The following is a 17,997-nucleotide window of genomic DNA, read 5'->3' on the forward strand; positions in this document are numbered from 1 at the left end:
TCGTATACAGGCACGAAATAAATTCCGGTTACTTTCCCCAGGGCTCGTAGACACGCCGTCAACTCCCTTCGAGCATCAATTATTAACGAAAACAGCGCACGCGTTTTAGCAACGGATCGGCACGTGTCAGCACGCCCCTTCTCTCTGCGTGCTTCTCAACGTCGATCGTCCCGATCCCAACGCTTCCTACGATTTCGCGCAACGCTTCGTTTAATCCATCCTCGACGTTGGTACTGGTATCACAGCCTAGGATAGGTCTCGACGGAACGGTCGCAAAACGGTCTCTCTTATCGGTGACGTTTATCGCTCGTTTATCCAATCACGATCAATTAACCACGCGATTAACACTTGGGAACGAGAACTTTCTTCCCAACCGTCCACCGCTACTTCCGACCTTGCGCTACTTTCGACTTGTTGATTTAAGACACTTGTTGGTTTGGACCAACCAACGTTGGTCCTAACGAGTGATATGCGCTTCGATCGAACGTAGTCGGTCGTAGATGATACGCATCGAGGTAGAAACAGACGCGAGAACAAACAACGTCGCACCAAAAAAAAAAAAAAAACTCCACCAACGAAACTCGCGTTAACTCGTGCTATTCCGTACAGGAATATCAACCAAGGCGAAACGACAAGTAAGTAACTCGTTTATCCAACACCGCCCTTGTCTATTGTCCACAGGTGGGATTCGTTCTCGAACGAACAACACTTTTACAACAACGAACAAAGTGTAGTCCACGTGATCAAAGTCGAGCACGTCCGCAATTTCCACGCGCGTTCGCGCACCCCTCTCGATCCGCGAGAATCGAGCGTGACTTTGAGCGACGAAAAGTGAAACTCGGATTTCGAAACTCGGCAGAAGACGAGGCGAGGGCTCTTCTTTGGAAAAGGGAAACGGCGCTTCTTGCGCGTATTCTATCCGCGAGCACGTTTTTGGCGGCGATTGCGAGAGCGTCGCGACGCCGTCAGCGTCGGGGGTGACTCGTCCGTGTGCGACAGGGAGCGGCCGCGCGAACACTGGAACCAACCCATGCCTCCTCCACCACCGGCAACACAACCACCATCGACGATGCCGCACCCTCTCCTCCTCCACCACCACCACCACCACCACCACTACCTCCATCACCACCTCCACCACCGCCGCCGCCGCCCCAACCGCTTCTACTGCTACTACCACTACTTCTACCACCGGCGCACCACCACCATCGCCCTTGTCACCATTGCCCTCTTACCACCACCACCATCACCGCCTTCTTCTACACTATCACCATCCTTACAATCTACGCTCTACCCCATCTAAAGTCTCCACCACCATCCCCCCCTCTCTCTCTCTCTCTACCTCACCCTTCAACCGCTATCCATTGCCACCGTGGAAGCAGCACCGTTTCTCTTGTGTAGGTGGAATAACCCCTCGTCTATCCCTCGGTGCACCAGGTAGATACGCCACTACCATTCAACCCCCTTCCCTTCTTCTTCTCCTCTACGCCCTCCGATGCAACACACCGTCGTCACCGTCTACTACTCCGCTCCCTGCTTTCTCCTTCCTTCTCCTCCCTCTCACCTCGTGCCCTTTCTCACCGGCGCATCGAGAAGCTCGCGTGTGCCCGGCGTGTACGCGGGCGTGCAAGCAAGCACGCAGACGAGCGAGCGGGCCGATTCTCGCGCGAGGCCACTTCCATGCGCGGCGCACAAGCGCGTTAAGCGCGCGTAATTACTCGTCCTCGCTCGCGATATAATCAGAAGAGAAGTCGACGAGAAGTACGCACACACGGTTCTGTGACGAGCGGAGTTAGTTTAACGGTAACCAATTGTTAATTATCACGAGTGGAACTTGGCGAAGTGGAACGTCTTATATCTCTCTGTCGTCGTACCTGAATGCGTGTCGTTCTTAAATTCGATCGATCAATAATGAATAGTTCGAAGAATAGGGATAAATAGATTTTACGTGCGCGAAATGAACTGGATTCGTCGAGTTTGGATAGGATAAATTCAAGAGAAGCAGTGACATCGATTAGCTCGGGCAGTTTCTTGTAAAACTGCAATCAACCGCAGTTTACTACAAAGTTTAATTCCGATCAGCGCGCGATTAATCGTCGTCATCGTCGTCGTCGTCGCCATTCGTCGATATTAAATTCCGCGCGGTGACGAAAATAACTGTTGCGTTTCGCGCGAGGAGAAATGGAAAAAAGCGTCGCGTGTCTATCGATTGACCGAAACGAGCGTATATGGGATGAAAAAGCATCGCGAACTTGATTTCGCACGATCTTCCATCGATGGTGGCAAAAATCGAAGGAAGGAACAGCGTCGAGTTTCGTTAATGCCTCTCCACGAAGTGGAAATATTTCGCTCGTCGATCCCGAAAAACTTTCGAAAATGATTATCGTAAATATAACGATTCTGCGAGATTGAATTTCCTTCACGAATTAAGGTAATTCCAGACACCTTGCCTTCTTTTATCCGTGGTAAGAATTCTACGGCGAGGTTCAACGTACGTCGTAACGTGATAAGTGGAACAGTGGCGTGATATCTACGTCGGTTTCCGCAACAACGGCTCGCGAGCACCGCCATATCACAGGGTTCGATAAGTACACGCCGGCAATTTTTCTATCCCATTGTTGCGGCCTGATTTACGTTGGCCGTGTTCCACGAAAACGGTAGCAGTTCGCCCGATTGAAAGGGGCGCAAACAAAGGAGCGGGGAATAAATGCAAGTTTCGATCGAGTGGTACGCTTTCGCTCCTTACTTCCTTGGACATCAAATACCCACTTGCATCGAATATATATATGTATACGGGCTGGCAATAATACTATCGTACTTTTCTTCTTCTTAGGCTATTATTGGAAAAAAGGGCTGGGCCAACAACCATAAAAATTCAACGAAGATCTCGTTCCACACCTCGTTGGTTCGTTGTATGCAACTAATTTAAGCTATGTCGTTGCAATATGCCAGATTCGCTCCTTTATCCGGCAAAAATAAACTTGAAAAATCGTTTCGGCACGGATAACCTCGTCCGCGAGCCGCGATACTAATTCACCTCGCGGCTTTCCGGCTCGAATATCCGTTTCCAGCTCGATGCTTCTTAGGCCGCGCCTCTTAATTTTCGATCGTGGGTCGTCCTCGTTCTATCGATCCAACATCGCGCGATAAACAGGCCGATAATAAACCGAATAAAAAGTAAAACGGGAGGGGAGGCGAATTTCCTTGATGAAGAAGAAGAAGAAGAGGAAGATCGTTACAGGGATTGGATTACCGTTACGGGGAGGGCAATTTATCCCCGGAATATTAAGCAAAGATTACAAGTTTTAAAAGTTGTAGCCGGAACTCTCCGGCGGAACAAGTTGCTCGAGGAAGGGTACAAGTTTCCGCGTAGCTTGCGCGATAGAGGTAAAATGCCAACGAGGCGCCACTCGGGTCCATCGATAATCGCGTCGAGTGAGCGCAGCATATTTCCACGAATCGGATGGGAATTTGATAAGGGAGGATTTCCGATCGAGCACAGCCAAACCCGTTCTGGGACATCGCCGCCGACCGTGCATACCGGTGGCTCATTTGTCCAAGAGAAAATCGTTAGCTTTATTGGAATTTTCAACGAGTTTTTGGCGGACCTTTTCTCTCTCTCTCTCTCTCTCTCTCTCCACTACCCTCGTGAAACTCATAACCGGGACATTCTCGTTCCTTAGCCCCCCCTCTTCCAACCTCTTTAGGGATCGGTTCTAACCCTACGTGGAAAGAAACTTTAATAACTTCCTCCCTTGAAATTCTTTTCTCGCCTTTAATGAATGTCCGACCTGGGAGGGAGGTCTCGCCAACTTGCGAGGGAACGCTCGTTAGTATTCGATTTGTTCTCGAGGTCGAATCGCATAAATTCCGGGAAAATGTAGACCGAGGATAGGATGGGAGGGGGGGCTTTGATGTAAGTGGATATCGCGGGGGGGGGGAGGGAAATAGAATGAAATATTTAATCATTAACGGCGCCAAGCCGTTTGATGTAGACATTCAAATTCATATCGCTACACCCGAGTTGAATAATTACCATCTATATTAGCTCGTCGCGTAGCTGACACTTTGAAGCCCGCGTTTCCTAACGTAATCCTCGAATTCTCTTTGCCATTAACTTCCGTCGGGATCCCCCCCCTCCCCCGCGTCTAACAGCAACTACTACGCCAAGCAACCACGTCGTTCAACGTCTCTCCAACATCGACCGGTGGTCCTCCTCCTCCTCTTTCCCATAATCGTATTTAATTAATCCTTTGCCAAGACGATAATCTTTCGAAAAAAGTAGAAGGAAAGAAAAAAAAGAAGGTATTCGAGACCGATGCATATCATTCGAACCGGTGAAAATCGTCGTCGTAAAATTTAAACGAAAAGCGAAAGAAGAAGAAGAAGAAAAAAAAAAGGAAGAAGAAAAAATTCCATCCAAAATCGAGTCTCTCTCTCTCTCTCTCTCTCTCTCTCCCTCTTTCTCTCTCCTCCTTCCTGTCGAAATTCTAAAATTTCTAAAAAAATCCTGGATTAACGAGTAATCGATCGGCGCCGCAAATTCTCGCAACGCGTAGACGAAGGGAATGGGATTGAAAAACGAACGAGGGATCTAAACAAGCAAGATAATCGAGCCGGCCACTTTTCACGCGCCACCGATTTCCCTTCCCCCACTCGATCGGCAGTGTCACCGCTCACCTGTGTGTTTTACGCGTGTAAACGGCCCGTAATAAATTCCGCTTTGCGCATAGGGGGCGCGTTATATTGTAATTTCGCCGCAAATGCGGTGTCGGCTTTGAAAATCCGTCCGGGACGCGATCTCTCCCTCCCCCCCCCCCTCCGCTCCCGTACGCGGCGGTGATACGAATAATCGGATTTTCCATGGTTTTCAGCCGTGTTCACGCGTGCCGGAAGTGCGAATCGCGGGAAATGCATCCCGGTGACGACGTTATTGTTCGCCTGCGATCCCCTCCGATTCGTAAAATCGCGAGAGGGGTGGAAGGAGGGGAGGGAGAAAGAAAATTTTCAAATAGATAACGAAAACACGCGATAAACGCGTTTACGTTTCAATTCTGAACGGTTGGGCAGCGCGAGAAAACAAGGGGAAAGGGGGGCGCGTGTGAAACGCGTGAAATTGCATTTCGCGCCAACAGAGGGAAATGGATAAAGAGGCGGAGAGGGTGTATTGTTTGGATGGATGGGAATGGCACTGAAAATGGACAACGCTTAAACAACGGAATTAAGGAACTCTCGCTTCTTCGCGTGTATGCAACGCTTATATCGGATGGAGGAGGGAGGAATTAGAATTTTCCGTATTTTCTGTATTTTTTCGGGGAAATTGGATACGCGGTCGAATTCCACTTCGAGAAATCGGAAGAAGGTAAACGAAGGGCGTCGCGCGCATCGATCATTTCGTAATTATTTCCGTTTTCGCGCGGAACAAATTGTCGATTGCACACTCGGTGCGCCTGTTTCGCCGCGGGACTCGTTTACGGCAATTCAGCCGTGAATCTTTTTCCAATCAACGTGCATTTATCCCCGACGGGGATACGTTCGATCCCCTTGGCTCGCGGCCCGAGAAATTTCAGGGTCGAAGAAAAGGAATTACCCCTCTTTGAATTCCGTCCGTTTAATCGTTATCTCATTTCGCGAGGAGCAAAGAGGCTCTTTTTAAAAAATACCCTCTTTTTCACTTTCTTCCGAGCCTTCTTCCGACGTTTATCGGGCGGATCTTTATCGATACAATTAATTCCGATTGATAAAATTACTTAAACCGAAGAAGCTTGTAAAATAAAATTATGAAACGAAAAATTATTTCAAAGAGATCGTACGTAGATCATTTCCCAAGATCATCTCCCGGGCATGGTGTTGCATCGTTTCTACCCTCTCTACCCTCCGTTATTCTCCATTGCCGTGAAAAAAAAGAGTGTAGAAGAAAGCGCGATTTATAACAGGCCTAAGGAAACGCGACTTTACTCGAACGAAAACGTGCAACGCCGACTTGTCCCTTCGTGAAACCTCCAATCTCCGTAATAAGAACAAGTAGCGTATGGAATGGGAGGGCATGGAATAACCGGCTCGTGTCCTCTTCCTTTTCGGACAAAACAAACGAGAAACGCGTGACTCGAACAAGACGGTGAAGAATATCCGGGGGAAAATCCATAGATCAACCTGTGACGAGGAATCAATGGAATGGGAGGGGGAGAGAACGGTAAATAAAATATATATCGACACGCAACCATTCCCGTGCAGGGGAAAGCAAATTCCCCGGGAGCATTTCCTTGGCTGGCGCGATGTGAATTATTAAAGTTAGATCCACGGAGTCGGTTCGAAAACGGAACACGAAAAGAGAAAGAAAATCCTGCATCTTATCGCATCGATATCCTCGATCGCGTATATACGAAGAAAGGCCTCATCCACGTTCTTTGTCCTTCTCCCTTTCCCCTTTTCTTCCCCATCCAACCCTTTTATTCTCGTGATTTATCGCCCCTCTCGCCGCTCCGATACCGAATAACTAATCCGGATTTTCGCGATTAATATCGCGCTCCGTTTCGTTTCGTTTAATTAAAGGAGGAACATTCGTATTCTCGTTTCCGTCCGGGAACGAAAGGTGGATTTTTCTTCTGGTTTCCGCCACGAAACCTGGATAACCGCGAAACCAGATGTAACCAAGGACAAGAGCGGCGTCGTGTCCCGGATGTAGTGGCGGGTACGCAGGGGGGATGAGCGAACGTGCAAGGATGTGTAAACGTCGGGAATACCCATGATTTACGACGCGCGCAACCAACGAAACGGTTACAACCGGCTGATACACCTCTCCCTCCCCCGAAAATGAAAATGCTCGGATGACGCGTTCGTAAAATTGCCTCGGATGCATTTACTACGTGACGGGAATGAAGACGTGCCACCACTTTTTTCCCACCCGGGCTGAGATATTCAGAGACTCCGCCATTCCATAAAATAACTCGAGGCGGCGTCGCACAGGTTTTTGTTTCGTTGAGAAATAAAGAATATTGAAAAATGAAATGACTTTCCCCGCTGGAAAGAGGAGGCGTTTTTAAGGCGTTTCGAATTCGAGGAAGCTGGAATGGTAGACAAATGGATCCTAACAAATGGATAAATCGCGCGAGTGGGCAGAAGCTGATGGTAGATCCTCAAACGCGAATCCGTCGTGGTTGGTTTGGAGAGAGTCGCGAAAGGTCCAACTGAAAATACGTTCCTCGAACGACGAGATTTGGCGAAAAGCCGAGCAATTCGAACGCGTTCGAAGGATCGACGAAAAGATATTTTTTTCTCTCTCTCTCTCAACCAAGAATCCATGTTCTCATTTCAAGAAGAACGATTCGAGTATTTCAAATCGTTCGAATTTTCTAACCATTCTCTCGAGACGAGTATCAAAAGATTTCGAGGGGATCTTTCAATTCTCGTCGCGAAAACGTACTTAGAACGCAAAATACATTTGGGAGTAAAACTTTGTTGAAATTTGTTCTCGAGAATGGATATTTCTCGCGAATGGAGACGTTTCGCCAGCCAGAAATAACTCTTTTCGAACGATTTAACGCAACATTTGCATTTTCTTGTCAATCGACGGCGGTATTAATAAAAAGAAATATAGAATACGATTCTTCGAAAAGGGGAGGAACAACTACGGTGAAGCGAATTGAAGCGAAATTACCTCAGCCCAAACTAATATGTACTCTGGGCCACAAATTACATTGTACACGATGCGTCTCTATTCAGGAAGCCACGAAAGGCTGCGAGGCATCAAAGAAGAAAACGTGTCAGAAGCAGAAAGCCGGGCTGCATTTTTAAATCCAATTAGCCTGCTAATGCCCTAATACAACTTGGACCATGCACAAAACGACAGGTTTCAGCCGGAGGTAGCAAATTTTTTCCCCAGAGAGAAAAAGCAATCTTCTCGAACAACACCGACTCTTAAGCAGCTTCGTCGTGCGTAATGGAGGGAGCGTAATGTCTCCATCAACGATTTCCCATTTTGTTTGTACCTCTCCTTTTCCTTTTCTTCCTCTTCTTTCTTTCTTTTTTCTTTTCTTTCGTAAAAAAAAAAGAAAAGAAAAGAAACGTGGAAGAAAACGCACGAGTTTATTGAAAAATAAGCGCCTCTATCAACGAGTGGTTTTACTTAATCGAAAAAGCGTGTGGCCGTTATCAACTGAATTAGAATCGTTCGAAGATGTAATTTCGTTTCAAGTGTATTGAATTTTATCCGATCAAAAGCAAGCTAAACTGACTTAAAGAAACAATGAAAACCTGAACTTGTTCTTCTCCTCGTTAAATTGGATTCAATTAAATTTTCGAAGTACGAATATAAGAGAAGAAAGAAGTTTCGTTTACTGTTCGATAAAAGCAAGTATTTCATTTATTACAACTGTCTATTTTTCCCTTCTCGTGTCTCCAGACTCTCGTCCACGCGAGTTTTTCTCTAAAAAAAAAAAAAAAGAAATAATAATCCCAAACAGAAGCGAGTATGGAAGAGATTTTATTAACCTTCGTCCCACTATTAATCTTAACTTCTTCTCTTCTCGACAACTTGAACGGCAACAAAAACTATGATTTCTGCCGAATCACGAAAGGATAAATCACGATGGACAAATACGACGGCGATAAGTATATAAATAGATCGAAAAAGGTTGAGTAAACAAATATCGAACGAGCAAATCGAGGAAAAAAATCGAACGAACTCTCTTTCTCTCTCTTTCTCTATCGAATGTAAATCGAAACAAATTGCTATCGAGATTGTTAAAGCTAAGCTCGTATTTCCGGAATAATTAACAATTTACGATTTGTAATAGAATCGCGCGCTACAAAATCAAAGAACATTCTCCCTCGGTCGGGGCGAAAGGGATATCAGAGGCTGAAACGTTCCGGACATACTTCATCCAGCGGAGAGGAAGCGAAACGGAGCTGGCAACTTTCGTTGCACCCCCATTAATTGACATAATTAAGCAATTAGGCGAGGAGGCGTCCTGATACCTTAGTCGCAATAAGTTACCCAAAGTACGTATAATTTGTGGAGATATGCAACGCTCCCTAGTTGCCATAGATTCGGGTAGGGAGGGGTTAATTGCGAGGAGGAACGAGGGGTGTAAGAGGAGTAATCGGTCGGTGGAAATTTTCGCCCCACGGAAAATCTAAAAAGGGGAATATTTCTCGCGGGATAGGATAAACGTAGAAGACGACAAGCTTCGCTCTCTTAACGCGAAACTTAAGTTAAGAAAGCGTGGATATGTTTCCAGGGGGAAGGAAACATTTTCGTATCGCGATTACATCTGTTTTCTCGAACTAAAGAGTTACGTAAAACAAACGCTTTGCTGTTTGTGTCGAATGTAAGGAAGAAGTTTGGAGAAGAATTATTCCGGTTCGCGAGAATGAAAGGAAGAAACCGCGTAAATACTCGATTAATTGGGATGATAGCGGATGATGTGAGCAACGATAGAAAAATGAGTGGCGAATAGTTTGCTCGGCTATCATATCGATTCTGCGTATTTACTTGGACAATATACACTGGGTGTCCTGTGTTTTTCAAACACAACGACTCGATTCATCATTCGAAGATCAAACAACCCCTCGTGTTAATAAAAACATTTTCCCTGCGGTTATAAAAGCCAGGCCTATCCTCCTCCGCTCCGTGAATCAAGATTCGATAACTCTCTCGGCTCGCTTAATCCCCCTTATGGGTCCCTTCCAAGAAGCAGGACCGTGCTTCATCGACTCCATTATGAAACATCTCAATATAAAGAGAATGCCAACCTTTTCGCAACAGGTTGCGCAGCACCGTTTCGAACCGATTTCAATTTATTACGGAAAAGAGAAACTTCTCCTCAAAGAAAAAAAAAAAAGGAAAAAATTCGACCAACTCCAAACATGAATATTAACCCAATGACATCATATTTAAATACTTTACCAGTGGGAATGTAGGGATGATAGTTCTTTAAAAAAAAATCATATAAAATCAAAAAGATAAAATTCCAAAATTTTGCACGCACAATACTAAAAGATTGAACTTGACAAATACATGTCGGCTGGTACGAATATTGCATATGGTGGAGATACCATCATCGTTCGATGCGATTGGGTTAATGCAACGCTTTCAAATGTTTTAGAAAACCCGACGGACGCAACTTTTAATGTAAAATTCTCGTTCACGAGATTAAAAGTTCGAAAGGAAAACGACGTAAGAAACGAGGAGCGCGTTATTGGCACGATTTATCCCGAAAGGGTGTTGCGTGTAACGATCATTCTATCGCGATGCACGCATCGTTCGGCTTTGAGGTGATTGTTCCCAAAGATTCCTGGCTGGGTACGAGTTGGCCGCTACCTCGCACACGATCCTACCACCATCGCGGCCGACGTGGGCGTGCATCCCGAAAGCTGGACGCAGGAATGCGATGCGGAGGCTTTCGAGCCAACCTCGAGAATGCATTATCGGCCGTTAACGCGTTTCTATAATTATTAATATACGCTTGGCAATACGTATATTTGGCACGCATATACGCGAAATACGTTTATGCAAATGATCACGCTTATGTGCGACGAATCTCGGTAGACACGATGATGTAAATATTATTCGCCAATTTCGCCTCACCCTTTGCGAATTCGACGTTGGCTGGAGGGGATGATCGTTTCCTCGAACGTTTCAATTTGAAGCCGAATTCGTTCCAATTTATTCTCGATATCCTAATTTTTTAAGGAAAGGAGAGGAAAAATTTGTTTAATTCTTCACCACGATTCGGCCGGCGAAAATCTTTTAACCCGTCCTGCCGATAGTTGGAGTTTAATCAAGAGGACAAGAATTTCATTCCGCCTTGGGAGTTTTGGCAACAATGCCGAAGCGGATCAAGTATTCGATTAAGCGACGGCATGCTTAAAGACAACGCGTGGAATCCAGCTGGAAGAAAGTTGGTGAACGAAGAAAGGCCGAACGTAACCGTCGCACGGAACAAAAGAGGGGAAACGATGCCTTATCTCGAGACGTTTTCCACTTTTTCCCTTCTATTGCTTCGCCCACGGTTATTCGCCACAAGTCGCCCAAGTGGTGGCGACGAATACGAAATCCGGTTGAAAAGGAATCGATGCGACGAGGTAGAATACGCGCCACAGCCGGATGCATCCGTCTACATCTTTTTTCCCCGGGAAGAAATAAACCGAAACCGATATCGAGTAGCTCCAACAACCGAGAAGTCTCGTATTTTAAACTGAAACCATCCTATCTTGACTCCGATGCATATTCAATAAACCAACAGATTTCTACTCCGGTTAATTTAACGCGAAGAAACATTTATGTAAACGAGGCGAGGGAAATTTCTTCCCTCCAACCATCTTCATTCCGAGCGAAATCGCTTTAAATATCGCGTTTATCTCATCCTCGAATACTTCTGCGCGAATTAATAACGTAAATCGGTAATAAGAGTATCGTCGACGAGATATTTTCTGACTGGCTCATAATTACGAATAACGAATATGCACGATATCGATCCTAATATTAATATCCTTGAGCTCGAGATATTCTATTCTATTCGAGGAAAGAAATACCTACGATTAACGCGATGCTCGAAGTTGGAAGTGCGTTCTCTATACGCAACAGCGAGTGAAACAAAATGGAAGAAGTGACGAAAGATAGTAGATACAAACGAGAAGAGCAAGGAGGAGAGGAGGGAAGAAACGAAGCGATGAAACGCGAGAGCGTTAGCATGTCCCGGATGTTTCGTGCTGGTAATTAAAGGGAACAGCAACACTTCGAGCAGCGTGGTTTGATAACGTTATGAAAAATCTCCTCTCGTGGAGAACGGCCGAAATACGGCCACCTTTCGATATAACCGGAGTTGCCGTGTCGGCCCATCGAGTTCAATCTCGAGGAGGCACGTGCACGCCAGCCAAGACGAAAAACCAGACATCGAGTTCGCCACCCCCGCTAGCGATTTTTAAATCGATAAAAGGAGGAGGTAGCTTTTTATTTTTCCATCTACCCGCCAAACGATAAACTTTTGACACACCGTGTTAACCTCCACTGGTACATTGAAGTTTTTCTACCCCCCAAGTTCTACTGGGACGTAGATTTTTGCGTTTCAAAGTGCAATATCCTTCCTTCCATAACCCGCTGTGGAAGAGAAGTGGAATCTCTTCGTCCGATCTCGCGGTTTCTTAATTAATGACAGCACACTTTTCTTTTTTTTTAAAATTCATTCCCTACATTTATCACGAGAGAAAGAAATTGTCAAATTCCATCGGCACGCAACATTGATGCAACGTGGTGGTTGAACAGGGGAGAGAGAAGAGAAGGCGCGTATTAATAAGAATTCTCGAAAGAGGAACGCATTACCGCAAGGGATGGCCACCAACTGTTTGATAGGGCTTGGTAGGCGAGCCCTTTCTTCCCTATTTCATAGGGCAGAGTGGGCCGCCCTGTTGGAAACAATGGACGAAAGAATCGTCTGGCTATAATGCACGAGCGTGGTAGTGGTAGCAGACGGGACTGACAAGTACCGGCACGCTAATATAGAAGGAACAATGCGACATCGGCGGGGGGAAGAGAGAAAGAGAGAGAGAGAGAGAGAGAGAGTTTTCCAGGGCTCTTGAAACAATTAACGGCACCGCCGTTAATCTCCGCGCTCGACCCTCCATCGCGTCAATCCGCGCCAGATTCGCGACGATTTAAAAAGTTTCCGAATAAATCGAATCCCACCCTTCAAACGGTTATCTCAGGTAATTTCCAACGGCCAGATGGACCGATGATTCTTCGATTGAACGGCTCTAATTATTAATGGTGAAAAATATTAATGGTGGTCGATAATAGGGGAGGATAAATATTATTCATTTTCCTCTCCAGATATTGAGAAATGAGAGAGAGAGAGAGAATTCTCTTTTGAACGGAGATTGAAACGAGGAAAAATTAATCAGTTAAAAATTCCTGATACGAGAGACTTGCAATTTCCGAGAAATATCGAAGAACTCTATCGAGACGGGACGAGAAAAGGAATAGAATCGTTTGAAAAAAATTCTTTTCGCGAAATTTTTGGATCGAATACAATTGTATTCGAGTTGGAATGATCTGGATACTGTACGTACGGAAAAAGACAAATTGACGATTTCATAAGAAGTCCGCTGACTCCGTGGAAAGGACTCTTGCGCACGCAGATCCATTCAATCAGACGAGAAAAGAAACGTTCGGAAAGAACGGTGTGGAGCAAGATACTCGGTATAATAAGTAGCTGTCCAACCGAACGGATGGTTCAATTTATTACAGGCTTTGGCCGAGCAATCAAGGCCGATAATTAAACTTCTGAAATTCGTCGAGGAAGTGAAAAGTGCTTGGCGAGCGGTAACCGTGCTATCAATTACGGTGACAAAAACTTATTAAAGTCGTGTTGGTTATCGATACGTATTATATCGATCCATCGCGATGAAGACACTTCTTCTTCGTTATCATTGAATTCCATCTTCCGGTTTTCGTTTCTGATACGTCCGATACGTTTTATATTTTACACGAGGAAGAAAATTATTCTTTTTACAACTGGACGAACGAATCAAAGGTAAGCGTCGAATCGAGCACGGCGATAAATAATCGAGAATGATAATGAAAGCGATATGGGTTAAATGGGGAGGCGAAAATAAAAATTTTCTGGGAATTAAAAAGCGTTGAAACGGATAAAAATGAGCTTACCTTTGCCGTGCACTTGCTGTCTATTCGTGTCCGCGCGAAGCGCTTCCGCCGTGTGCACCAGCTCGTCCAACTGCGGCTTTTTCTGCCCCAGCTCTCGTAGCACATCCTGTACAAGCCAAACAAGAATTAATTCAGTTATTAAAACGTCATAGTTTACAATTTTTTTTAAAAGAGACTAAACGCCTCGATTGAAAACGACGAACGAGAACGATGCCTCTTTTTCGACTATCTATATACGTGTATTTTTCCTTTTTTTTTTTTTTTTTTTTTAATACGCAGTAAATCAAAATTTATATCCGTATCCATAGAAGGTTTTATCGATCAAAAATCAACCTAATACTCGAATACTTTGAAATTTTTGTTGGATCAGGCCGCAATGACTGGTGTTCCACTATTTATTTCGTGAAAAAAAAATATCTGATTTTTATTCTTATATTTACATTTTCCTTTTTTTTTCTTTTTATTTTTATTTATTTTTTTTTTAATTGAAACCGCAATACAAATACGTAGCATGCGATAAATCAAAATTGATAACAAAAAGTACGATCGATCAACAATCATTCGGTAAATAACCGTAAACTATCGAAATTTTGATTGGAATCGAATCGATTCTCCGTTTTTTTTTTTCTTTTGTAAAACATTTCTTTTTTTTTTTTTTTTTTAATTTTCTCCGCGTGGAAAAATATTCATGAAATATAAATGTATATTCCCCTCTCCCCACGAAGCGTAAAACGTTCTACGAAATGGTACGGGTCGATCACCTGTTTCTGCCTCTTCGCTGTAACTGGTTTCTACTACACGAGCCTATCGATCGGTCGTAGACATTCTAGAAACCGAGCTACCATTTTCGCAGCCCATTGTTGGAAGCACGGGGAGGGGGGCTCCGGGCTTTTTGAAAACCTCATTAGCATATTGCGAACGAAACGTGTATTATTATCCTGTTCTGTCATCGCGCCCGATTATTACGAGCGTGTAATAAAATCACGCGAAACGGCAACTAATTAAAACTTCCCTCTTTACATTCGGATGGAAAGTAGATGGAATGTATTAAAATGACTTGCTGAAATCGTTGTTGCATCCGTCCCCGCATCTCGTTATTGATGCGCATCAGCATTCAGGGCGGGTATATGATAAACGAATATCACAACTTTTCTCGTTCTACCAAAGCGAGCAGAATTTACCCGTATTTCATTCAGAGTCTTTTAAGCTGATTAAAAGTATCAATTTATCTAATTGAAACGAGGCTACAAAAGGAAATATGAATAAATTTATGAGATTTCCAAGCCTTCTTTCGGTACTCGAAAGCTTATTTTCACGAGGAAAGAAGAAAAAAGATTCGTGCCATCGTGTGTGTGTGTATATATACGAGGGATCGTGTCTTTGAAAACTGAATTCTTTGAAAGAAATTTTTCTTGGCGGTGGGATCGAGCCAAACGATGCAATCTAGACAAAAGATGCAACAGAGGAAACTCAAAGTCTTGAAAACCTTAAAAGCTTCTCCAGCTTCCACAAATTCATCTTTATCTTTATCGTTCGTTCGATCATCGTGGACGCAAACGATACCCTCATCGACGACGTTTCATTAATAATTATTCATCCCCCTCCCGGGATTAATGATTCAAATAATGAGACTTATTATTAAGTCGAAGAGGTATTCGCGTTCACACGCGATCGTGATTACGTGGGAAAATGTTTATCGAACCGGAGATACTCGGAGGATTACGAAAACAATAACCGTGTTAAGCCTTGCTAATCTGGAGCGTGGCGAGATGAAAGGAAAAGAGGCGAACGACTGCCTCTTTCGCGCCCGACTACACCGAATCCTAATCCCATTCTCGCCTAACGATCAAATTAATTCTCCTATATAGTCGACTAACCGTGAAACGTTCAATCCTCCACAACGTTGATCGTTTAACGATATTACGTCTCTTTTCGTTTGGCAAATTGTTGTCGACAAATTTGTGAGTAAATAAATTATGGATCGATTACACAAATGGGAGGAAACGTGTATTGTAAAAAAATTCCCAGCTTTCCAAAAAAAAAAAAAGAAAAAAGAAAATGTTCGTTTAACGTCATTATAACGTTAATCCTTTCGATAATAACGAACTGTGGGCGGGATTTGAACGAGTTATGGACCGATTACATCCATGGGAAAAAATTCGAAAATTCATTTCTTCTCGTAGAGATCGTAATATCGCGTGTTATAAAATGAATTGAACGTTTCACGGTTTTATTCGTTTAACTGTGAATAGAGTTTGGATGAATTACGGGCCGATTGCGCGAGTGGAAAAATAATTCGAAAATTTATTCTTTAGTTTACTTAGAGATAACATCGCGTGTTATATAAAAAAAAAAAGAAGAAGAAAATATCGACGAAAGTATCGAACCGATGATCGATATATCGAATATCTTAATAGTCTCGGGGGATTTTTTTTTTTATCACCGAACAGCCACATCCAATTTCGCTCGATACTGAACCCGCCCTCTATCTCCGTCAGCTGTGTGTCGTCGAATTAGCCGGATCGAAACTGGCCGGATTACTCTGTTAATCTTGGTAATCCATTTTCTTTCTTCTCGTCAAGGGATAGTTCCACTTTTGACTTTATATCCGATCAAATTTTCAACATGCCCTTAATAGCTTTCGAAATGGATAACTTTCGTTCCTTGTTTTTTCGTGTAAAGTGAAATTTTTCCGTTTATACGAACGAATGAAAATTTTAATACCGATTAAACCTTAACTTTTCAGCTTTTATATTATCCGATACATCCACTTATCCACGGATCCCATTTAATATAATTGGAAATATATTTCTTCGCTACGTTATTTTAAGAAAAATATCTCATAATAAAATATTTCTCTCTCGTGTGAACGTGAATTCTTTCTAAATTAAACGAATAAAAAAAAGAATCATAATTGATGAAAAAAATTTCTATTATACACAAATAATTTTTGTTTGTTCAAACTAATATAAACAAACGACCCTACTTTCTAAGAGACTTGCAAACTCGTAATACTCGATACACCGAAAATCCTCTCATAAATTAATCACTTATTAAGCCGGACGAAAGCAATTAGATAAACTCTTATTATACGTATACACAATCCAATTATATGAATCTATTTATAATTTCGTATAAACCTGACGATTCTTTTTTCGATCGTCCGTTTTTAATCCCAACTTCGTACGACCGCGCATAAACGAAGTTATTTATAAGCCTCGCGTGTAATCGATCGTTGCGTTACTTCCGTGTCACCGACGGCATGGAAAACTCACCTCCATATATATATATATATATGGAGCGAAGCAGAGAAGCTGAAGAAGGCGAGGAGGCACGAAAATATGGAAACGAGCCCGACCCGTTCGATATAATGTATGGTGATGCATCGCATCGTTATGCAGATACAAAGTTAAAGACAAGAGCGTCCACTCGGGACACTTGGATAACTGGTGACTTCGTCATGCGTGAAACGAACTCCGTTAATGTTACGTGAAAATGCAACGAGATTTATGGGGGGACGAGTGGCGTTGAAGAGACCATCGACCAAGGACGCGTTCGAATTTTACGCGGATGTATTTTGCATGCGAAACAACCGTGTTACCTCTGTGCGCTCGAATCATGAATAGTGTGAAAAAAAAAGAAAAAAGAAAAAAAAAAGGCGAAGAGGGATTCGATGCATCGCAATATCAGATGCTCGTATCGTGGATTAAAACGATGAGGAATTTTAAAAATTTTTTAAGAATCTGAGAATTATTTATGGGTTTTCTGGAAATTCTTTTGTTCCTAGAAGAGTCTCTGAAGTTTCGAAGTACTTGGAGTTCCATAAATTCCGCGTCTAAAAAGTTTTAGAATTCCAGGATTCTTGAATTTCAGAATTCTAGATTTCTATAATTACGAATCGCCTTCTGGAATTAAAAAAGATCCGAAATTTTTAGAGTTTTAAATTTTGAAACACGTAAGATGCTCGCCAAATCCTTCCAAAGATTATGGAATTTCTTTCTTTCGGAGAAACGAAATAATGAACAAGGTATACAGCAAAGCTACGCGAACAGACAGATTAAAACTTCGACAACCTTCGTTCCCTTCCCATCACATTCGTCATTCCAATCCACGTTAATCACGTTTAATCGTCCCTTCTCGATATCCTTCGATATCCTTCTCCGAACGAAAAGGGATATCGATGGCGTTGAATCGAAAGGGTAAGCATAGATCGAAACGTTAACCGAACAGTGCGCCAATTCGTTGAAAAGGCAGAGTAGCTTGTCACATTCTCGTCTCTCTTTTATAACCCGTATGGAAAACCCGTAGGATTTGAACCGTTGAAACAGGAGCCACGG

At 43.5% G+C, this 17,997-nt stretch overlaps 1 protein-coding gene across 8 annotated transcripts in view; it reads right to left on the bottom strand.

Annotated features, from left to right (window-relative positions):
- LOC100868461 (dystrophin) overlaps positions 1-17,997 on the bottom strand; it is a 410,667-nt gene that overhangs the window by 302,763 nt on the left and 89,907 nt on the right. For all 8 annotated transcript variants that reach the window (XM_086912122.1, XM_086912124.1, XM_086912121.1 and 5 more), the window contains one exon: positions 13,661-13,766. In XM_086912122.1, the coding sequence (XP_086768248.1) occupies positions 13,661-13,766 (106 nt within the window). The remainder of the gene's footprint in view (positions 1-13,660; positions 13,767-17,997) is intronic.

The sequence above is a fragment of the Apis florea genome, unplaced genomic scaffold (assembly GCF_048593485.1).
Source record: "Apis florea isolate Af1SG1 unplaced genomic scaffold, ASM4859348v1 contig_3367_pilon, whole genome shotgun sequence".
NCBI lineage: Eukaryota > Metazoa > Arthropoda > Insecta > Hymenoptera > Apidae > Apis > Apis florea.